The sequence below is a fragment of the Panthera uncia genome (assembly GCF_023721935.1).
Source record: "Panthera uncia isolate 11264 chromosome D3 unlocalized genomic scaffold, Puncia_PCG_1.0 HiC_scaffold_8, whole genome shotgun sequence".
NCBI classification, from domain to species: Eukaryota; Metazoa; Chordata; class Mammalia; order Carnivora; family Felidae; genus Panthera; species Panthera uncia.
Window position 1 is genome coordinate 82,672,903 of NW_026057586.1, and position 18,794 is coordinate 82,691,696.

General features: G+C 45.0%; 1 protein-coding gene across 4 annotated transcripts in view; it reads right to left on the reverse strand.

Moving 5' to 3' along the window:
- CUX2 (cut like homeobox 2) overlaps positions 1-18,471 on the reverse strand; it is a 283,634-nt gene extending 265,163 nt beyond the window's left edge. For 3 of the 4 annotated variants that reach the window (XM_049619319.1, XM_049619321.1, XM_049619318.1), the window contains exon 1: positions 18,206-18,471. In XM_049619319.1, the coding sequence (XP_049475276.1) occupies positions 18,206-18,223 (18 nt within the window). In that variant the 5' untranslated portion in view covers positions 18,224-18,471. The remainder of the gene's footprint in view (positions 1-18,205) is intronic. The other variant, XM_049619320.1, reaches the window with a different exon arrangement.
- Positions 18,472-18,794: the final 323 nt, after the last annotated feature.

The following is an 18,794-nucleotide window of genomic DNA, read 5'->3' on the forward strand; positions in this document are numbered from 1 at the left end:
CCCCCCCGACCCCCGGAGGGCGCGGGCGGAGCGCGCCGGGCGGGGAGCTCGGCACCCGCCCGGGGGAGGCGGCCGGGGATGGGGCGGGAGGGGAGGGTGGGGGGGGGAGGCAGCCTCTTCGAGAGGCGACGGCGCCGCCGCTGCCCTGCCTGCAGCCGGCTCCCGGGCCCGCGGAGCGCTCGCTGCATCTCCCCCCCAAGTCCGGGGTCGGTGTGCCGCGCGATTGCACTTGACTTTGGCTTTTTGCAAACTTATCAATACTGACGTAACGTGCTGATCAATGCAAAGGGAAGTTTGGGAGGGGTGTGCTGCGGGAGGCCGGCGAGAGGAGCGCCTACACCCCCCTGCTTCGCACCTGTCTACCCCCCACTCCCTACACTGCATACTTAAAAAAAAAGTTAATAGTTTGCGATGCATTTTTTTTTCTTTTGCAATCAGAGGACACACAACACGTGCCTCGGGCTGCCACCGCTCCTCCGCCTGCTAAGCTTCGGATCGGAGGATAGCAGCCCGCAGGTAGGGCCGAGAAGACTCGCTGGCGGACGGGCATGTGGGAGCCTGCCTGCCGACGGGTGGGAGCCGCCCGGGGGCGCCACTGAGTCGTGGGAAACATCACCACTGCCGCGCGCAGTTTTCAAGCCATTATTGTTATGATTATTATTGGGGGGGGGCGGCGCCTTAGCCAGAGCTCAGGAGTCTGCAGGGCGAGGGGGTGGGGGCGGGCTTCAGGAATTCTTACAACTTATTATTTGGGGGTCTAATTATAAGGGCTCCTCACAACTTTAGAATGGGAGGCCGTTTCACTGTTTGGAGGAGATTCTTAGCCAAATATCTGGAGCGCGTTTCCCTCCGCAGTGGGTTGGCTTTTGTGTTGAATGGGTTAGCATTTGTTGTTATGATCTGTTGAGGGAGCCCTAGCCCTGCTGTGGGGGCTTTGGATTCTCAGCGACTACAGATGTTTCTGCTAGTGTTATTATCATTATTATTCAGGGCCCTTCTAGCTGGGGACCCCAGGTCCTTTGCAGTATGAGGCTCCTTTATTATGATGGTCTTCTGGGAGATGGCCTTAAGCCTAGCTAGAGGGAGGTTCCCATATTTTGCAATTTCTGACCCTGGACAATAGGGGTGACTAAGTTTCTTCCTTTACATTTTTCCTTCATCTTGCCTCTGTGCAAGCTAGAGGTTCCCAGTCCCCTCCCAACATCCCACACCTAGGAGGATCTCAGACCCCCTAAACCCCTCCATCACCAACCTACTTACCCCACCTCCTGCTCCTGACCTTGGGGTCACTCTCCTTCTCTGGCATATCCCCTGACAAATCCCACCCCACCCTCCCCCTCTCCCACAAAAGGGCATTTCCTCCTTTTTCTCTGGTCAAAGATATGCTTTTATAGACAGCAAATGGAAATTATATTCTCTTTTTATGACCCAGCTCGGACTTCTGACATCACTCTTGGTCTGGGACAATAGATCAATACAGAAGGTTGTAAAAAAGATAAAGTTTAGAAGAGTTGTAAAGGAGAGAGAATTGTGATGGATATTTTTGATGATTTTCCAATATTTGTATCTCGGAGCACGTGCTTCAAGGCAATTAAAGTTTTTAATGTAATGTAAATAATTGTTTCATAAATGCTTCAGAAGAAGGTGTGATCTTTCTGAGCAATCACTTGAGCTGTTTAAAAAATGTAATGTGATTTAAACAAGGATACACTATTTCTGTTACCATCCCCATACATTTTCCATGAGGCCTGGGTAAATATATTAATGCGCAATTTGAAAGACTCGTAAGACCAAAAGTACAGCATTCACCAAGATGTAATGAATTAGGCCTAGTTAGCAATTCCGAGTGGCCTGTTTCCTTGCCAGATTAAATTGCACGTGATGTGTGGTTTATCTCAGCTCTCGATAACTTCACGTTTAAATTACAGCTCTCATTCTGCAAAATGAATTTAGGGAAATTTCATAACTATCACATTGCAATTTTTTTTAATGGCTACAGTTTCTCCTGAGCATCTGTAAAGCTTTCAGCTTCCTTGTCTTTGAGTCTGTTTTTTAAAGACCTGTAATAGAGAATCTGGAGTGAGTGTGAAACCCTTCAAAGCAATTTTTAACAAACCAAGGTTTTGATGAAAGACTATTTTAAATTTATGTCTGACTTTGCAGTCATGGAATAAATTGACATTGTGTACCTCCTGATATGATGTACCGAGAAGGACACAACATTGCTTCTGTGATATTCCTGCCAAAAGTGTATAATCTGAATCTAATTATGAAGAAATATTAGACAAACCCAAATGGAGGAAGAATTCTACAAAATAGACTGTTCTTTTTAAAAATGTCAATGTCACATGAAACACACAGAAAGACTAAGGAGCTATTCCAGATTAAAGAAGCAAAAGAGGCTCCACAAGTGATTAAAACATATGATCTGGGATTTTCTTTTAGTATACAGTGCATTAATTAGAGCCCATGGCAAACTTAGAATAAAGTCAATAGATTAGATAATGGGATTGTATCAATGTTAATTTCCTGGTTGATTTCCTGGTGTGTGGCTATATAACAAAATAGCCTTGTTTTTAGAGAACAACATGAAGTATTTAGGGGTAAAGGAACAGACATCATGTCTCCAACTAATTCTCAAAAGGTTCAGGCAAAAATAACATGCATATATTTGTTTATATCTATCTATCTAGAGTGAATGATATAGCAAATGTTACAAAATGTAACATTTGAGGATTCTAGATGAAGTGTACACAGAAATTCTTCCTACTTTCCTTGCAACCTTTCTGGGAATTTGAAATTATGTCAAAAGAAAAAGTTAAAAGAAAGAAAAATAAATTTATGTCTGACTTTGTTGCAGCTGTTATAGACTACTGGGCTTCAGAATACAAATTCTGCATGGAACTTTTCTACTTTCCTGACTGACATAGGCTGCACCTTTGACCGAGCAGGAAATTGCCACAGCAAACATGCTTACTGAAGAGCAGCAAGAAAATCCAATAATTCAGATTGTTTTAAGTCTGTGATATTTTTAAATGACTTAATGCAGTGGGTCTCTGAAGAATTCCGACAATTTTAATGGTAGAAACTTGCAGTCCCACTGAGGAATGGGTTGCTACATAAATACTGAATGATCGTGTCTTTCTGCCTGGGCCGAAACATATTAGCTTTGCTTAGTGGCTTATTGCTTTATTCACAAAATAAATTTCAGCCGTCTCTCCCCACCATATTCCAAGCGCATTGTGAGCCTGTGCCTTATTAGATGTGCGGGCTTATATTCCAAAGGCATCTGTTACCGTCTCAAGCTCAGCAATAATGAATTAAGCAGTTAAGTGTTTACCCCCCCTAAACAGTTAGCTGGGGAAATTATATTATTATAGGTGATCCTTAATGAAAGATGGTAAACCAGGAAACACTCTTTCAGCAATCAGCCTTGGATTTGAAAACTAAAGGACTAAAATATTAAATATTTTTGTGAAAAGCTGTTTTTCATATTCTTAGCACACAGTTTCTCTGCCTCAAACACACATAAACACACACACACAGACACACACAGATATAAAAAACTTAAAACAGGTTCCTGGCTGATTCCTGATTCTCAAAGATCTATATACATCAAGATGAGTATTTAAAAAATTACAGTGGAAAAGAAGATACCCTCTCTCCACCCCAGAGGAAGCAGAGCGTGGCTTGGGATAGACTATCTTGAAAGCAGAAGCAGATAGAGAGACGGATCCTTTAGGAAATTCATAAACTGTGTAAGAATCCCAGGGAAGATAATGGCAGGTCCTTAGCCATGAACATAATGATATGCGAAATCCCCAGCATCAAAGCTGAAACAAAAGAAAATGTCCTTCGGTAGCTCTGCACTGCCCACCGCAGCTGCCAGGCAGGGAGAAAGACAACTGGAGACTCCAAATTCATCTGGAAGCATTAGACAGCCCTTGCAGAGGAGTAAGGGATATGGGAGTGTCTGGCTGACCCTGGGTGTACTCCTGGAGGCAGGCTCATAGTTAGGTCCCAGATCCAGAGACTGAAGTGACTGACTGTAAGGACCAAGCCACCAATTCCTTGTGTGCAAAACTCCTGACACAATGCTGTCAACTACTACCATTATGAAGCACCTACTGGTTGTTGGATGCTTTATAAATAAATCTTCAGCACAATATATTGTTAGGAGCAAGACTCTGGAGCAAGACTGTCTGGATATGAATTCCAGCTCTGCCACTTATAAGCTCTGTGGCCTTGACCAAGTTATTTTACCTTTTTGTGCCTCATTTTGCTCAGGTGGACAATGGTGCTAATAATTGTACAAAATGATGACGATTAAATGAGTTTAATCTATGTGAAGCACTATGTAAATGTGCAATTATCAAGTGGCTATCATTGTAATCCGCCTCACAGTGGATGGGGCAGGGATCTGCATTCCCAAATTGCAGGTGAAAAGACTAAGGCCCTGAGAGAGAAATGGTCAAACGGTTGTGAAGGGTCAGAACCAGGACTGATACCTAGGTTCACTCACATCAGGTCCAAGGCTCTTGAGCCTACCCTGTCTCTTATGAGAGAAAAATGGGTGGAAAGGCAGATGCCCAGAAAGCAAGAGCTGCAGCCTTAACCGTGTGCCAACTCTGATTGATCAATCAAAGTGGAGAGGAACAGCACAAGAAGGACAGGCTCCCTTTGCCTAACTCCTCTCCAATGTCAGGGACAAGTTAAACAAATGATAGTGTATTCATAATGTGCTGATTACTGTCATGTTTGCCCCCCTTCCCCATTCACTCCCATCCCTCAATGCCCCAGGAAGCTGACCTCCATGGACTACATCTCCCAGGCTCCCTTGCTCTCTGGTTTCCAGTTGGATTTGGCCAATGGAAGGCCCTGCTTGGCAATAAGAAGGTGGGAGGAGAGAAAGATTGGGGATTTATTTTCCAGTTCTCCCTACTTGACTGCAGTTGTGACAGTGGTTAGGTCCTTTTACAGCCATAGTCCTGGTCAAGTTGTCTTTCTGTTCTCACTGGGCTCTCTCCCTTCTCACTCCCCTTCAGATCAGAGGTGGAAATGGCTTCCCCACCTGTTAGCATCTGGGTGCCTCAACATTCTCCTGCCCATGGCTGTGTAAATAGTCTCATTTAAAAATCCCAGCTGAGTGTACCTTCTGGGACCCTAACCTGCCACAGAACACTATTCGGTTATTAAGAAACGTAAATGTTATTTATATGTGTTGAAGTGAAGTGATGTCTAGGATATGAGGTAAAGTGAACAGAAGCAGGTTACAGAATATTATGCAATAATCCCACCTCTGCTTAAAGTGTGATACTTCGGAAAAAGTTAAAAGATACTCGGTATCATATAGTTAACAGACACTAGATCTGGAAAATGTGTTTAGAAGCCACTTATAATTCCACATCATTATCTTAATTTCTTTTATGATCATCAGGAATCTTCATTTGGCTGGGGTGGGAGGGAATCTATTTTCTCCTGGGACCCTGACTGACACCACAGAATACCACATCCATCTGAGATGTCCATGAAAGAAGATCTGACTAAATAGAGAGATATTCCATGTTCATGAGCTGGAAGATTTAATATGGTGAAGATGTCATTTCTGTCCAAATTAATCAGTAAATTTAAGACCATTCCAATCAAAATCCCAATAAGATTTTTCACAGAATATGACAATCCCATCTTAAATTTTTTATGGAGATGCAAGGGCCAAGAATAGTCAGGGTATTTAAAGCATAATAAGATGTGGGAATTTTTCCTATCAGATATTAAGACTAATTATAAAGCTCTAATAATAAAGACAGCGAGGCAGAAGGACAAATAGACTCTGGGGAAAAAATTACAACCCAGAAATAGATTTACACAAATATAGAATGGATTTACACAAATATATGGCATTTGTTGCTGGCATTATAAACTAGTGGGGAAAAGACAGACTTCATTTTCAATATGGTGCTGGGCCAACTAACTACCCATATGGGAAAAAAAATAGAATTAGATCCCTACCTCACACCATACACAAAAATCAACCCCAGGTAGAGGTACCTGCACACTATGGATTTAAAGAAAAAAACATGTTCCTTTTTTTTTTTTTTTTTTTTTTTTACAATAGCACAAAACAGTTTAACTGAAAATTATATCCTTATTAAGCTCACTTTACTATGCCATGTCTGGGTTTTTTGTTTGTTTGTTTGCTTGTTTGGTTTTTTTTCAGCTTTCTAATAGCTCTGCTCATGTAATAGCCCAGGGTCCCTTTCAGAGCTGTATCTATAGCCAGAACTAGGACTGAATTTTCTTTGAGCATCCCCGGAATGAAACACCACTTGGCACTTGGCAGCTTCCAGGAGATTTAGAAACATTAGCTAATTAGAGTTTCTAGGACTCTGCTTTGCACTGGTACAGGCTCTTCTTCAGGCACACAGCTTTGCTGAGCCCCTGAGAAGCTGGCCCTTGGGCAGGAACCGGCCTTCCAATTCTGCATCCTATTTTAGCAGTGGAGTGTGCAAACAAGACAGAGACCTAAGACCTCCAAGACAAACACCACGGAATTAAGGGAACACATTTGGCTCTCCATCTCTCCCAGGTCCCACATATCTGGCTTGAGTGTCCCCATTTGGCTTCATGCCCACTGGGGCGCTGATTACTCCATCAGCTCCCAAAACTATGAGCTCCCAAGGATAGCCATAGGTCTTTCCTGTGCCCTGAGAAGAATGGAGCACCCCCACCAGCACTCCACTTGCCCAAATAAAATTCCACAAACTGTACCCCTAAAACCTGATGAAGAGTATAGGTTGTTACTGCAGGTTTCTTAAGGGGCAGGGCACGGAGCACTTAACACCTTAACAATCCTTTTTGCTTCTTTCTTTACCTGAAGTTCCCTTCATTAAAGCAACCACTCCAGTCTCTATTTTTAATTTCTCTCCCCTCAAACTGCTTGTCCATCTTCTCTCATTCATCACTCACTCTTATTTGCTGCCTTCCCCAGTGCCTTCTCTCTCTTCCTCCATTTCCACCCTCCTCCCTCTCTCATTGCTCCTTCTTCAAATCTGAGGTTCTCACATTTCATCTAGTCAGCAAAATAGGAAGCCAAACCAAAAAAAAAAAAAAAAAAAAAAAAAAGAATTCTTTTGCTCCTTTGGAGAAACAGGGAGATATGAATGCTTACAATTTTCATTTTGTCCCTACTCTATTGCTGCACTGTCATCATCACTGTCATAGTGGTGCCTACTATGCACCGAGGACCTCTCTAACATTCTCCCTAAATCTCACCTCTATCATCACTGTGCCCATTCTGCCAATAAGGAAGCTGAGGGTCAGAAGAACTGAATAGCTTGCCCTAGTTCACTCAATAGGACAATGGCTTGGAAGCAGAGTGGGAAAACTCACCCTTTGTAGCCCTGCTACTAATGACCCCAGCTTTAGGTTTTCCTGCTGCCGCTGTTCAGGGCAGGTGGGAAGGAAATGTAGGTACTTCTAGAAGATGCCATTCAGACAAATCATAGCCAACAGGGGTCTCTGTCGCCCCAGGAGCAGTCCCTAAGTTACCACTCTCTCAGTCTCCTTGGACCTTCTGATTTCTCAGTTCTTGAGTTCCACAAATCAAAAGATGATCCACTTGTCCCCACAAGACAGGAAAATAATGGTGATGCTGCCATTTATGGTCTGCTTTCCACAAGCTGGGCTCGCTCTGCCCATTATCTAATTTCCTCCTCGTAACAGCACTTGGAGGTAAGTATTGCCATTTCCTCCCCTTAATAGCTGAGGAAATAGGGGCTCAGAGATGGTAAGTGACTTGCCCAAGGTCATCCAGCCTATAAGCAACCGAGCTGGCGGTCAAATCCTGTTCTGTTTGATGTCAAGGTTGAAGTTCTTAACCTTGAACACCCTTCTGTTTCCTTCCCTTCTGTTTCTCAGCGGCCTCTAAATTTCTGTGGGGCTTTGAATTCACTTTGAATTTTTGTTTGTTTGTTTGAGAGAGAGAGAGTGAGCGTGTGCAAATGGGGGGTAGTGGAAGAGGAGAGAAAGGGAGGGAGAGAATCCCAAGCATGCTCCAGGCTCAGCACAGAGCCCAACATGGGGCTTGATCCCACGACCCTGAGATCATGACCCAAGGTGAAATCAAGAGCCAGATGCTCAAGCAACTGAGCCACACAGGAACCTCCACTTTAAATTTTTGAATTCACTTCCCAGCTGGTGAGGGGCTCAGTCAGGGCTGAAATCCAAAGCCCTCTCTCCCTTGCACCCACAGTCTCCAGCTCTAGAGCTCAGGGGGCCCAAGATGAAGGCTCTAGAAGCTCTCCTTTGAAGGCTGGGTTCCCATCCCTTCAACCCCAGAAACCTCTGTGGACCCCTCAGTGTCTGGAGGAGCAAAGTCCCCTCCCCCTCCAACCCCTGGCCTCCACATTCAAACACTCCATGACTCAAGAAGCAAATCTAGCCCTCCTGCATGAGCTCTCCTGCTCCAAATCCTTGGGGTCCTTCAGGGTCTTTGGCAAATGTGCCAGGCATCAGGGACCCTGAGATGTCATCTCAGTTTCTGTCTGAGACCCTGCCTCTGAAAACAGCATAGGAGAGAGATTCTAAAATGATCCTCAATACCTCAGGCCAGGGTCTAAACTACCACCCATGTACCACATTCCCTTTTGTGCACATACACACACATATATATTTGCACATATGTGCACACATGTATACACACTTGCTCTCACATTGTTTGCATACACTTCTCTGCACACCATGCATACACACATACATGCACACATCCATTCGTGCACATTTAAACACAAGCCATAAACAGATTCTCTGGAACACATCTGTGTGCTCACACACAGGTTTACATAGCCCATGTGTGCACGCGGGTAAGCATACTGCGTAGATCCACGCGGTTGTGTGTGCCTGCTGGTACCTTCCAAGGTGGGGCAGCAAGGCCTCTGCTGGGGCCTCCTGGAGCCCGGCCTTTGGCAAAAGCCCCACCTGGTGGACACTTGGTGTATACACCAACCCCAACTCCAAGCCTGAGCGCCCCTGAGACCTGAGAGGCTCTGATTAGCAACCAGGCTGGCTGGCAATAAGTGAGTGAGTCCAAAGGTAGACTTTGGGGCACCCCCTACCCCTTTAGAGTTGCCTTCTCTCCTCCTATTCCCTTCCCTGGGCAACAATTTCCCTGGCCAAAGGCAGGGAAAAGAGCACTGGGTCCAGGGGAAGGAGCTTAAATCCCTTCTCTGCCACTTGCTGGCTTCTCTCCCAAGTCTCAGTATGCTCAGCTATAAAATGAGGGTAGAATCCTCAAACAGGTATTTGGAAGAAGCAAATGACATCATGGGCACAAAATCAACTGCTATACATCTTAGGGTCGGACAGCGTGGAATGAGTCTGAAGTCAGACTTGGGAGTAAATGGAGATGCAACTGGGATGCCTGGGGTGGCTGTCGATCAAGCGTCTGACTTCCGCTCAGGTCGTGATGTCGTGGTTCGTGGGTTTGATCTCTAATAGCTCAGAGCCTGGAGCCTGCTTCGGATTCTGTCTCCCCCTCTCTCTGCCCCTCTTCCACTCACGTTCTCTCTCTCTCTCAAAAATGAGTAAGTGTTAAAATAAATAAATAAATAAATGGAGATGAAACTCACGGCTCTCCCCTTCCTAGATGTGTGCCCTTGGGCAAGTCACTCTCCTCCAAGTGGCTTTCATTAACCGTAAAGTGGGGGCTTTCCAACAAGGTGGTTGGAAGAAGCAAACTGCATCGTGGAAGTGAAGTCCATTACTGTCTCCATTTCTCTCAGACCAAAGACAGGAATAGTGTAGGGGTGATAGAAGCAGGGCTGGAATCAGAGGGACCCCAGTTTAAATTCTGATTCAAATCGTGGTTCTGCCACTTTTGAGATGTGACCTTGAGCAAGTCACTCCCTTGTCCAACCTGTTTCCCTATCTATACAGTGGGGACCTCTTAGTGTTGGGGTGAGAATTAATGAGATAACACACGCAAAGAGCCTGGCATCAGTAAGTGCTCCACAAATGCCAACTGCCATTGTCAGCAGTGACTTTTGGGGGAAACAAGTGATATCTGGAGGGGTGGGTAACAGATGACTGTCAGGAGGTCCATATAATAGGTATATAATTATAACTAACTATAATTTAATCACTATGTGCCAGGTGCTATTCTAAGCCCTCTCTAGGAATTAACTCATTTAAGGTCACAACAACCCCATGAAGTAGACATTATTATTATTCCCATCTTACAGATGAGGACACTGAGGCACAGAGATGATGTAACTTGCCCAGGGTCACAGAGCTAAAGAGTGGGTTAAGATCCAGGCAGAGTCCTCTGGATACCTCCCATTCTCTAATTCTACAGAGCTGTCCCATCAGCTCTAACCTCCTGGCCTCTCCTTAGTCTGGAAATTTTCTCAGGTGCTGAAGTCTGGTTTTACAGGGCAAGTCCTCCCTAGCAAGTCCCCCACAGTCCCACTCTTCCTCCCAATCCTCAGGGAGGCAAATGGCCACATACAAAATGTGTATCCTGGAGGACTATGGAATTAAGATAATCTCAGGGAGGCAACAAATGCAATGCAAATAAAGCTAATTAAAGAGCATCTGCTAATCATGGGAGCCTGTGTCAGAAAACTTGCATCTGTTGAAGGTTGCTAAGAGGCATGAAGGTGGAGGGAACCTGGCTGGCGAGGCCTCACCCCACTGCTGAAGCATCACCACCGAGTGGAGGGACAGATGGTGGCTCAGACAAGAGACGAATGTAAAAGAGAGCTTAGGTACAGGAAATTGTGTGCTCCGTGTTTTATTTAAAAGTCAGTCACTGGGAAATGGCTGCCTGACGATGCCGGTGACAAAGGAGTCACTTTTTGACATGGCATCGCTTATCTCTGAGGCCTGAATCTGTGGCTGCCTGGCTGTGTGGCTTAGATCCAGGTGCTTAACCTCTCTGGAGTTAGAGTTTGGCCACATGATATGCTTTGGCCAACAGAATGAAGTGGAATTGTTGGTGTGCCAGTTCTGAGCCTACATCTCAAGATATGTTGTGTTTCACTTGCCCTCTTGCACCGTTGCTTTTCACTGTCGAAAGAACATGCCTGGGCTAGCCCACTGGCCCCAGGAGGAGGATACAAGACTCAAGGGTAGGAAGGAGCCTGACTTCCTGGATGACACATGGAGGAGAGCAGCTCTCACCCAAGAACATCTGACAAGGATTATCCCATGGCTACAAAACACACGTCCCATATCGTGAGCCACTGGGGCCTAATTATCACTACAGCAAGTGGACCTAGTGCTGTCCCACTGAAAGGCCAGACCCTGCACCCCTTCCTGAGCTAGTTCTGTGGTTTCACCAACTTCAGTTTCTCCCCACAATCATCCAGCTTGGATGCCATGTGGCTGTTGCTCTCAGCATGACCTAAGACTGCAAGCTCCTGGAAATCTGATGAGTTCCCCCATTAGATCATCCAACTGCTCTGAAAGGACCCACCTTGGCCTATAAGTGAGGTTCCCTGGTACCTCCTAAGTGTTCTTGGTGGTCTCCACCAGTGGTTCTGGGTTTTGGGACCCCAGCAGGCTTTGCACCCTAGCCAGCCAGTCATGATGCCATGTGGCCTTGGGCATGCCACCTAGCACCTCCAAACCTCATTCTTCACATCTGTAAAAGGGGAGTGCTGCTCCCTTCTTGGCTCAAGAGTGGTGGCATGGAGATATGAACTGTGAAAAGTAGGAGTCCTGTTGAAACAGGAGCTGTCACGTGATCCATCATTCAATGCTGACTCTTGAGGGGCATCACTGAGAGAACCTGAGAAGAATCCCATTTCCTTTGCCTCAGCCTCCCTTTAGCCTTCACCCTGTTTCTCTTTTTTAAGGTTTTGAATGTCAACTTCTTTGGCAAGTTGATGCTTCAAAAGAAACAAAGATTTAAATATCCTAAGATAGCCTTGCCTAAAGAGATTCCTTTCTAGCGTTCCATGTGACAGCCCCAGACAGGCATTTCATAGAAGAGGGCACTCAAATGGCCAATAAATACCTGAAAAGCTAAGCCTCGATAGTAGTTAGGAAAAATTCAAATTAATACCAAAATGTGATACCATTGTGCACTCATCAGATTGGCCAAAATTTTGAAGCCAGATAATACTAACAGTTATTAAAAATGCAGAGCAACTGGAATCCTCATGCACTGCTGGTGTAATCGGTACAACTAGCTTAGAAAACAACTGCGCATAATCTAGCAAAGTGGAAGACATGCATGGCGCATGCCACATGCCCCACCAATCTATTCCTAGGGATATATTCACGAGGAACTCTTGTCCAGGTGCATCCAGCAGGATATAAATGATTTGTATCTTTCTATAAGATTGTTTACAGAAGAGTGCTCATAACAGTAAAAGAACAAAACAAACAAAAACAAAGGGAAAAGGTAACAATCCAAATGCCCATCAATAGCAGACTGGATAAAATAAATTGTACTGTATTCACACAATGGAAATCTATAGATGGGGGAAATAATGATTCAGAACCACACTATTCAACATGGGCGATCCTCATAGTAACACTTCTTAAAGAAAACAAGTTGCAGAATACAAATAGTACAATACTATTTATGTAAAATTTAATAGCAGGCAACACTATACTGTATATTGTTTGGTCTTACGACAAAAGCCAGTGCTAAACCTGCTGTGTGCCACTTAGCATGTGGCCCTGGGAACATTTCATTTTTCTGAGCCTTGGTTTCCTTTCAGGGCTACTGTGAGGGTGTAAAGTCACGTAGTGAATATACCTGTTGCACAGTGAGTACCCAGTAATTGTTGAAGATGACGGTTTGATTATTTGGGTAAGCTCCAATTTCCAAATGTCAGTTTTCTTAAAGCAAGGTGCCTTGGGGTCTCCCAAAATAAGAGTGTTGAGGAGGGCAAGAAAGAAGCTATTGTACTTGAGTGCTCATTTTTGTAGTTAACACACATGCAAGTGGGAGTATCCATGCTGAAAAGAGATGCAGTCCCTGCTCACAGCATGTTCTAGACTAAGGCCTTTGATGTCCTGTACAATCTCTCTTCTCCCCTCTTCTTCCACAATAAACTGGGATGGTCAAATCCACCAAAAACTATTTGTTTTTTCTTGATGGCAGGAAGGTATTAAACCCTTTCTAACGTAGCAAAGAATGAAAGAAACATAAGGCAGTTACATTTACTTATTAAAATGGTCTAAACATGCATACCCTTCCACACAATTCTCCTTTGCTACTGTTACCAGTCAGGGCTCTCCAGAGACTGAACCAGTAGGAGACATACATAGTAAGAGATTCATTGCAAGGAATTGGCTTATACAGTTGTGGGGCTGAGTAGTCAAGTCTGAAATTCTTAGGATTTCCATCAAGAAGAAGAGATTGAAAGTCCAGGGGGAAGCTACTGTCCACAGGAGGAATTTTCTTTTCTTCAGGTAAGTCTCAGCCCTGCTCTTCAGCCTTTCAACTGACTGAATCTGACCCTCCCAGATGATACAGAATAATCTCTCTTAGTCAATTGACTATAAACTTCAATCACATCCACAAAACACCCTTACAGCAATATCCAGATTAATGTGTGGATAATTGGGCACTCTCATTTAGCCAAGCTGACACGTCAAACTGACCATCACACATGTCCCCTGTAAGCTCTTCGCAGCACCCTCCAGGTTGGCACAGCTTATGGATCAGCACATGTCACTGTGTCAAGGCTTTTTCAGTTAAGCTGCCTCCTGTCTGATTTTGTCTGGGTGTCAGCTTGAATTTGCTCTTTTTACTCTGTCCACAAGTCTGACATCATGGCCTCTCGTAGCTCTGGATGCACATCCTTACAGGGTCAATGGCCAAAAGCGAAAGGGAAGGGGCTGATCAGCCAAGCCTGGGCCACGGAGGATAGGGTCTGTCATCCAAGGGTAGCGAGTGGGTAGCACATGCATGGACACCATGGGGTGGTTATGAGCTGGGCCCAAGTGTACATAGCTCTGGACATCCCAAAGTGTGGTCTATGACCTTCCAGATATTTTTAGGTCATTCACAGAACATTCTATAACCTCAAATCCCATGGGGAGGAAGATGGCTATCTTTCAAATGTCTCTCAGTCTTTCCTATCACTCTAAAGGCCAAGACTCAGTGAGGTGCTAGCACATCTATAACACCTCTGTCTCTGGGGAAAAAATCCCCCTTTTACTTTATTTTTTAAAACAAATGTTTAAGGTTTATTTATTTAACTTGAGAGAGAGAGAAAGAGCACATGCACGAGCTGCGGAGGGGTAGAGAGAGAGGGGGAGAGAATCCCAAGCAGTCTGTCAAACACACAAACCACGAGATCATGACCTGAGCCAAAATCAAAAGTCAGAGGCTGAACCAACTAAGCCACCCAGGCGTCCCCCAAAATCTCCCTTTAAAATAGACAACAGGTCTCAGGCTCAGTTCCTCTGGCTGAGTACATTCATGGTTTTAAATGTATGTATTTATATGTAGTCCTTTTCTATTTATGGCAAGAGATGCCAAATTTCCATTTAGAATGGTGATAGAAAGTTCCCTTTTACAAAGACATTTAATTAAGTAAAAAGTGAGCTAGGTTAGAGAAAAATACTAAGTAAATAGTAATATATGGTACATAGATACAGAAAAAATTGTGCATGTGGATGTGAAAGATTAGAGTTATGTTAGGTGATGGCCTTGGCTTTGACACTAGATGTCCCAAGTTTAAATCCAAGCCACACTCACTATGTAAACTTAGGCCAAGATACTGAACTTACCTGAGTCTCACTTCCTCACCTGTAAAACGGGAATGATGATACTCATCATCAAACTTTATAATCCACTTTATCCAAATCCTTTGGGACCAGATGTATTTTGGAATTCAGAATCACTCAGATTTTCAGAATACCATACACTGTATATTATATTCAGGGTTAGGCAGCATTGTGTGGCCCAGCACATTAATATTCCTGCAGCAAAATGTCTGGCTATTCACATTAAGTGGGGTGGGTTTTTTTTAAGTCTACACATTGCACCAGTCCCGGGCGGATTTTGTGGTCAAATGTTTGCGCAAACATGAAAATAAAAACTTTCATATTCCAGAGTTTTGGGGATTTAAGGATTGCACATAATGGGCTATGAGCCTGGACAGGGAGTGGACAGGACTAGTGAAACCTAAGGTGCCTTAGTCAAGCCCATGCAGTGAGGCGGCAAAAAGATTGGGAAGCAGCCAGAGGCTAGGAGGGAGCATTTAGGAAGAGAAGAGAGGCAATCAGCAAAATGTGCACCAATCTCACGAGAGATTATAAAGAAAAGATTACACAAACTCCCCCAGATTTCTTTGATTTCTTCTCCCCTACGACCCAACACCCTCCCTTCCTCCTCCTCTTCCTCCTCTTTCTCTTGCTGGTGCTGCTCCTCCCATTGCCCTTCTTGGTGTCTGGCCTTAGGGTGGACATGTGACTAAGTTCTAGCCTATGAGATGTGAGGGGAGATCTACTGAAGTGCTTATAAGAAAGGTTTCTGTGGACAATTCTGTGCCTAGATGTGATGCCTGGCATAGGGGCAGCCATACTGAGGCCATGAGGGGAAGCAGGCTGAGGGTAAAGACCACACAGAGGATGGCAGGGTAGAGAGCTGATGTCATGTAGCCACTGATCACACCAAACTTGGACTCACCTACCTCTGTATTTCTTGTATAAGATAAAGAAAACCTATTATAACTTTAGCCAGTTAGAGTTGGAATTATCTGTTACTTACAGTGGAAGGATATTATTTTTGTTATTAAGAGAAAGTATAAATATGGAAGATGAGAAAATATGGGGAGTCTCATGTTATAAGATTGCATATAAGCAAAGCCAGATTTTAAAGAATTTAATACCAGATAGATAGCACAATTGGCAGGCAGGCAGAGGGGTAGTGAGAAAGCTGGTGCAGGCCAAACTGCCTAAGGATGGTTTCATGAAGGAGGTTGGAAAACTTCCTCAAACTTCACTAAAAATTTCTTGGTCCCACTTCTGTATTTTCAGTGGAGGGCAAATGATTCAGCTCAAGCCTAGGAGCCCCCAAATTCCTTCCCAGAATCATAGATATTTCCTCAACCAGGAAAGAAAGCTGGCTGGGCGGGTTGGGAAGATTCTGGGTAGACGCACAGCCTTAGCAGTGTTCTGGGCTTGTCTGGCCTTCAACGTGTGATTTTGAGAGTTGGAAACGAGAAGATTAAAACTCAGAATGGCACGCGGGTGTGAAGCTGACTGCCTTGCCAGCTATTTGCCTGTATTTAAAACACATATGGGTGATATTTTTAAATATCTTTGCTGTGTGATTGAAAAACATTGCAGTTGCTACTTCGTGGACGTGGGTTTTTATGCAAACCCAGGGATGGAATGATGAGTGTATGTTGTACCTACGTGGGCTTTGCTGGAGAGAATGTAAGGACAGAATGGCACAGCCTGCATAAATGTCGGGCTGAGAATTGGGGCTGGGCCATTCAACATTTAACTTGGGTGTAGGGGCTGCTGGCAAAGCTCCTTGGTTCTCTTTGAGATCCATCCCTCCCCATTCTCCCTCCAAGGGGTTTGGGTGGGAATACTCACCCCAGCTCTAGGAGTAGACATATAACCCAGGGCTGGCCAACTGAGCACTCTAGACCCTTGGGCCAAGTGACTGGCTGAGGGGCAAGCTCACGTCCAAAGGCAAGCCAATGAGACTCAATCATGCAATAGTTTTAGGAACTATTGGGAAATAAGCACTTCTCTCCTGCTTGCATTGGTAATCTGAGAGCAGGTATACCTGGAACTTCCCAAGGCCATCTTTGTCACCACTTGAGGAGAGCCTGCTGGGAATAAAACCAAGGCAGTGGAAAAGAGAGCCTGAGAGATGGAGAGAATCCTGGATCCAGCCATGCCTGAAATCTATTCCTGGAACCTTTATTTTCCACTTTAAAAAAAAAAAAATGTAGTGGTTGCCAGAGGGAAAGGGAAGAGGGAGTAGGAGAAAAAGGTGAAGAGGATTAAGAGATACAAACTTCTAGTTATAAAATAAATAAGTCATGGGATGGGAAGTACGGCATAGGCAATACATAGGCCATAATATCATAATAACTCAGTGTGGTGAGAGATGGTAACTACACTTATCACGGTGAGAATTTTGTAATGTATATACTTGTGAAGTCACTATGCTCCACACCTGAAACTAAAATAATATTAGGTCCACTGCAGAAAAAAAAATTGTGGTAAAATATATTTACCGTAAAATGCCATTTTAACGATGTATACGCATAAAATTCACTGGCATTCATTACATTGACAATGTTATGCAACCATCTCACCACTATTTCCAAAAGCTGTCACCACCCCAAACAGAAACTCTGTACCCATTAAGGAGTAACTCCCCATCCTACCCTAGGACTCTCAATGTAATGTTTTTTCTTTTTTAATTTTTTTTTTTACGTTTATTTTTTTGATAAATAAAAAGGCAGAGCACATGTGGGGGAGGGGCAGAGAGCGAAGGAGACACAAAATCCGAAGGGAGCTTCAGGCTGAGCTGTCAGCACAGAGCCCGACGCGGGGCTGGAACTCACGGACTGCGAGATCATGACCTGAGCCGAAGTTGGACGCTCGACCGACTGAGGCCCCCAGGCGCCCCTCAATTTAATGTTTTTAAAGTACAATACACACACACACATAGTGAAATTCTCCCTTTTGAGGGTGGTTCTGTGAGTTCTCACAAACACACACAGTCATTTAACCGGCCCCACGATCAAGATCCAGAACAGTTCTAACCCCAGCTCCCAAAGTCCACGTTCTCCTTACAGGCGGCTCCCTGCTCTCCTCCCCAACCGCCTGGAAACCACGGATCGGTTTTCTGTGTGTGAAGTTCTGTCTTTTCCAGAATGGCGTATAAGTGAAATCGCCCAGTATGTGGCCCCGTGACTCCGACTCCCTTCGCTCGGCATAACGCATCGGAAGTCGGTCCGTCGTGGGCATATCCACGATTCGCGCCTTTACACCGTACGACCCTACCTCAGTTTACGCTTTCACCACACGAGGGCCACTGGTCTACTCCCGTACTCTGAATCGACCTGAGTCTATACATTCCTTTTCCTTAAGCTGTCGGAGTCGGGTTTCCGTCACCTGCAACCAAAATAATCTTACCCATATATCGGGAGAAAGTCACTTCCTTTCCCGAAAATTACCTCTTTCGTCTATAAAATGGGAGTGTATTACTCACGACGGTTTGGAGTATCATGGAAATCTTGACACAAAATTGAAAGAAAGACGATAATTTTCTCACACACCGGGGAGTCCTGAGGTGGAGCACATCACGAGGCGGCTCATTTGGCGGCTCAACACCGGAGGCTGGCGCTTTCCACCTCTTCAATCTGCGGTGCCTCGGGGTCTTCTCCTCAGGGCGAAGCAAGATGGCGGCGGCAGTTCCACCACGTCGACGTCGACGGGAAGTTTTCTTCGAGGGCTCGAGAGGCTTTGCCCAGAAGCCACGCCCAGCAGGTTTCTCCTCGTATCTCATTGGCCCGAATTGGGTCTCGTGCCCGCTCCCGACAAAGTAGCAGAGGACGGGGGCGGGGCACCCACGGTGCCTACCACCCACGAGAACAGCAGCTCGGCTACCTCGTGGGGGTGTTATGAGGGTCAGTGGAGGTGTCAGCTCCTGCTACCTGCGAGGATTCAGACACGTTGCAATTGTCTTCGACACTGCGAGGGAATGTGGCGCGGGCAGATCTTCCCAACCCTGAAACAGGTGACATCGGCACAGGGGGGAAATACTGAAATAGTTCTGGCCAATGCATTTGAGTTAATCA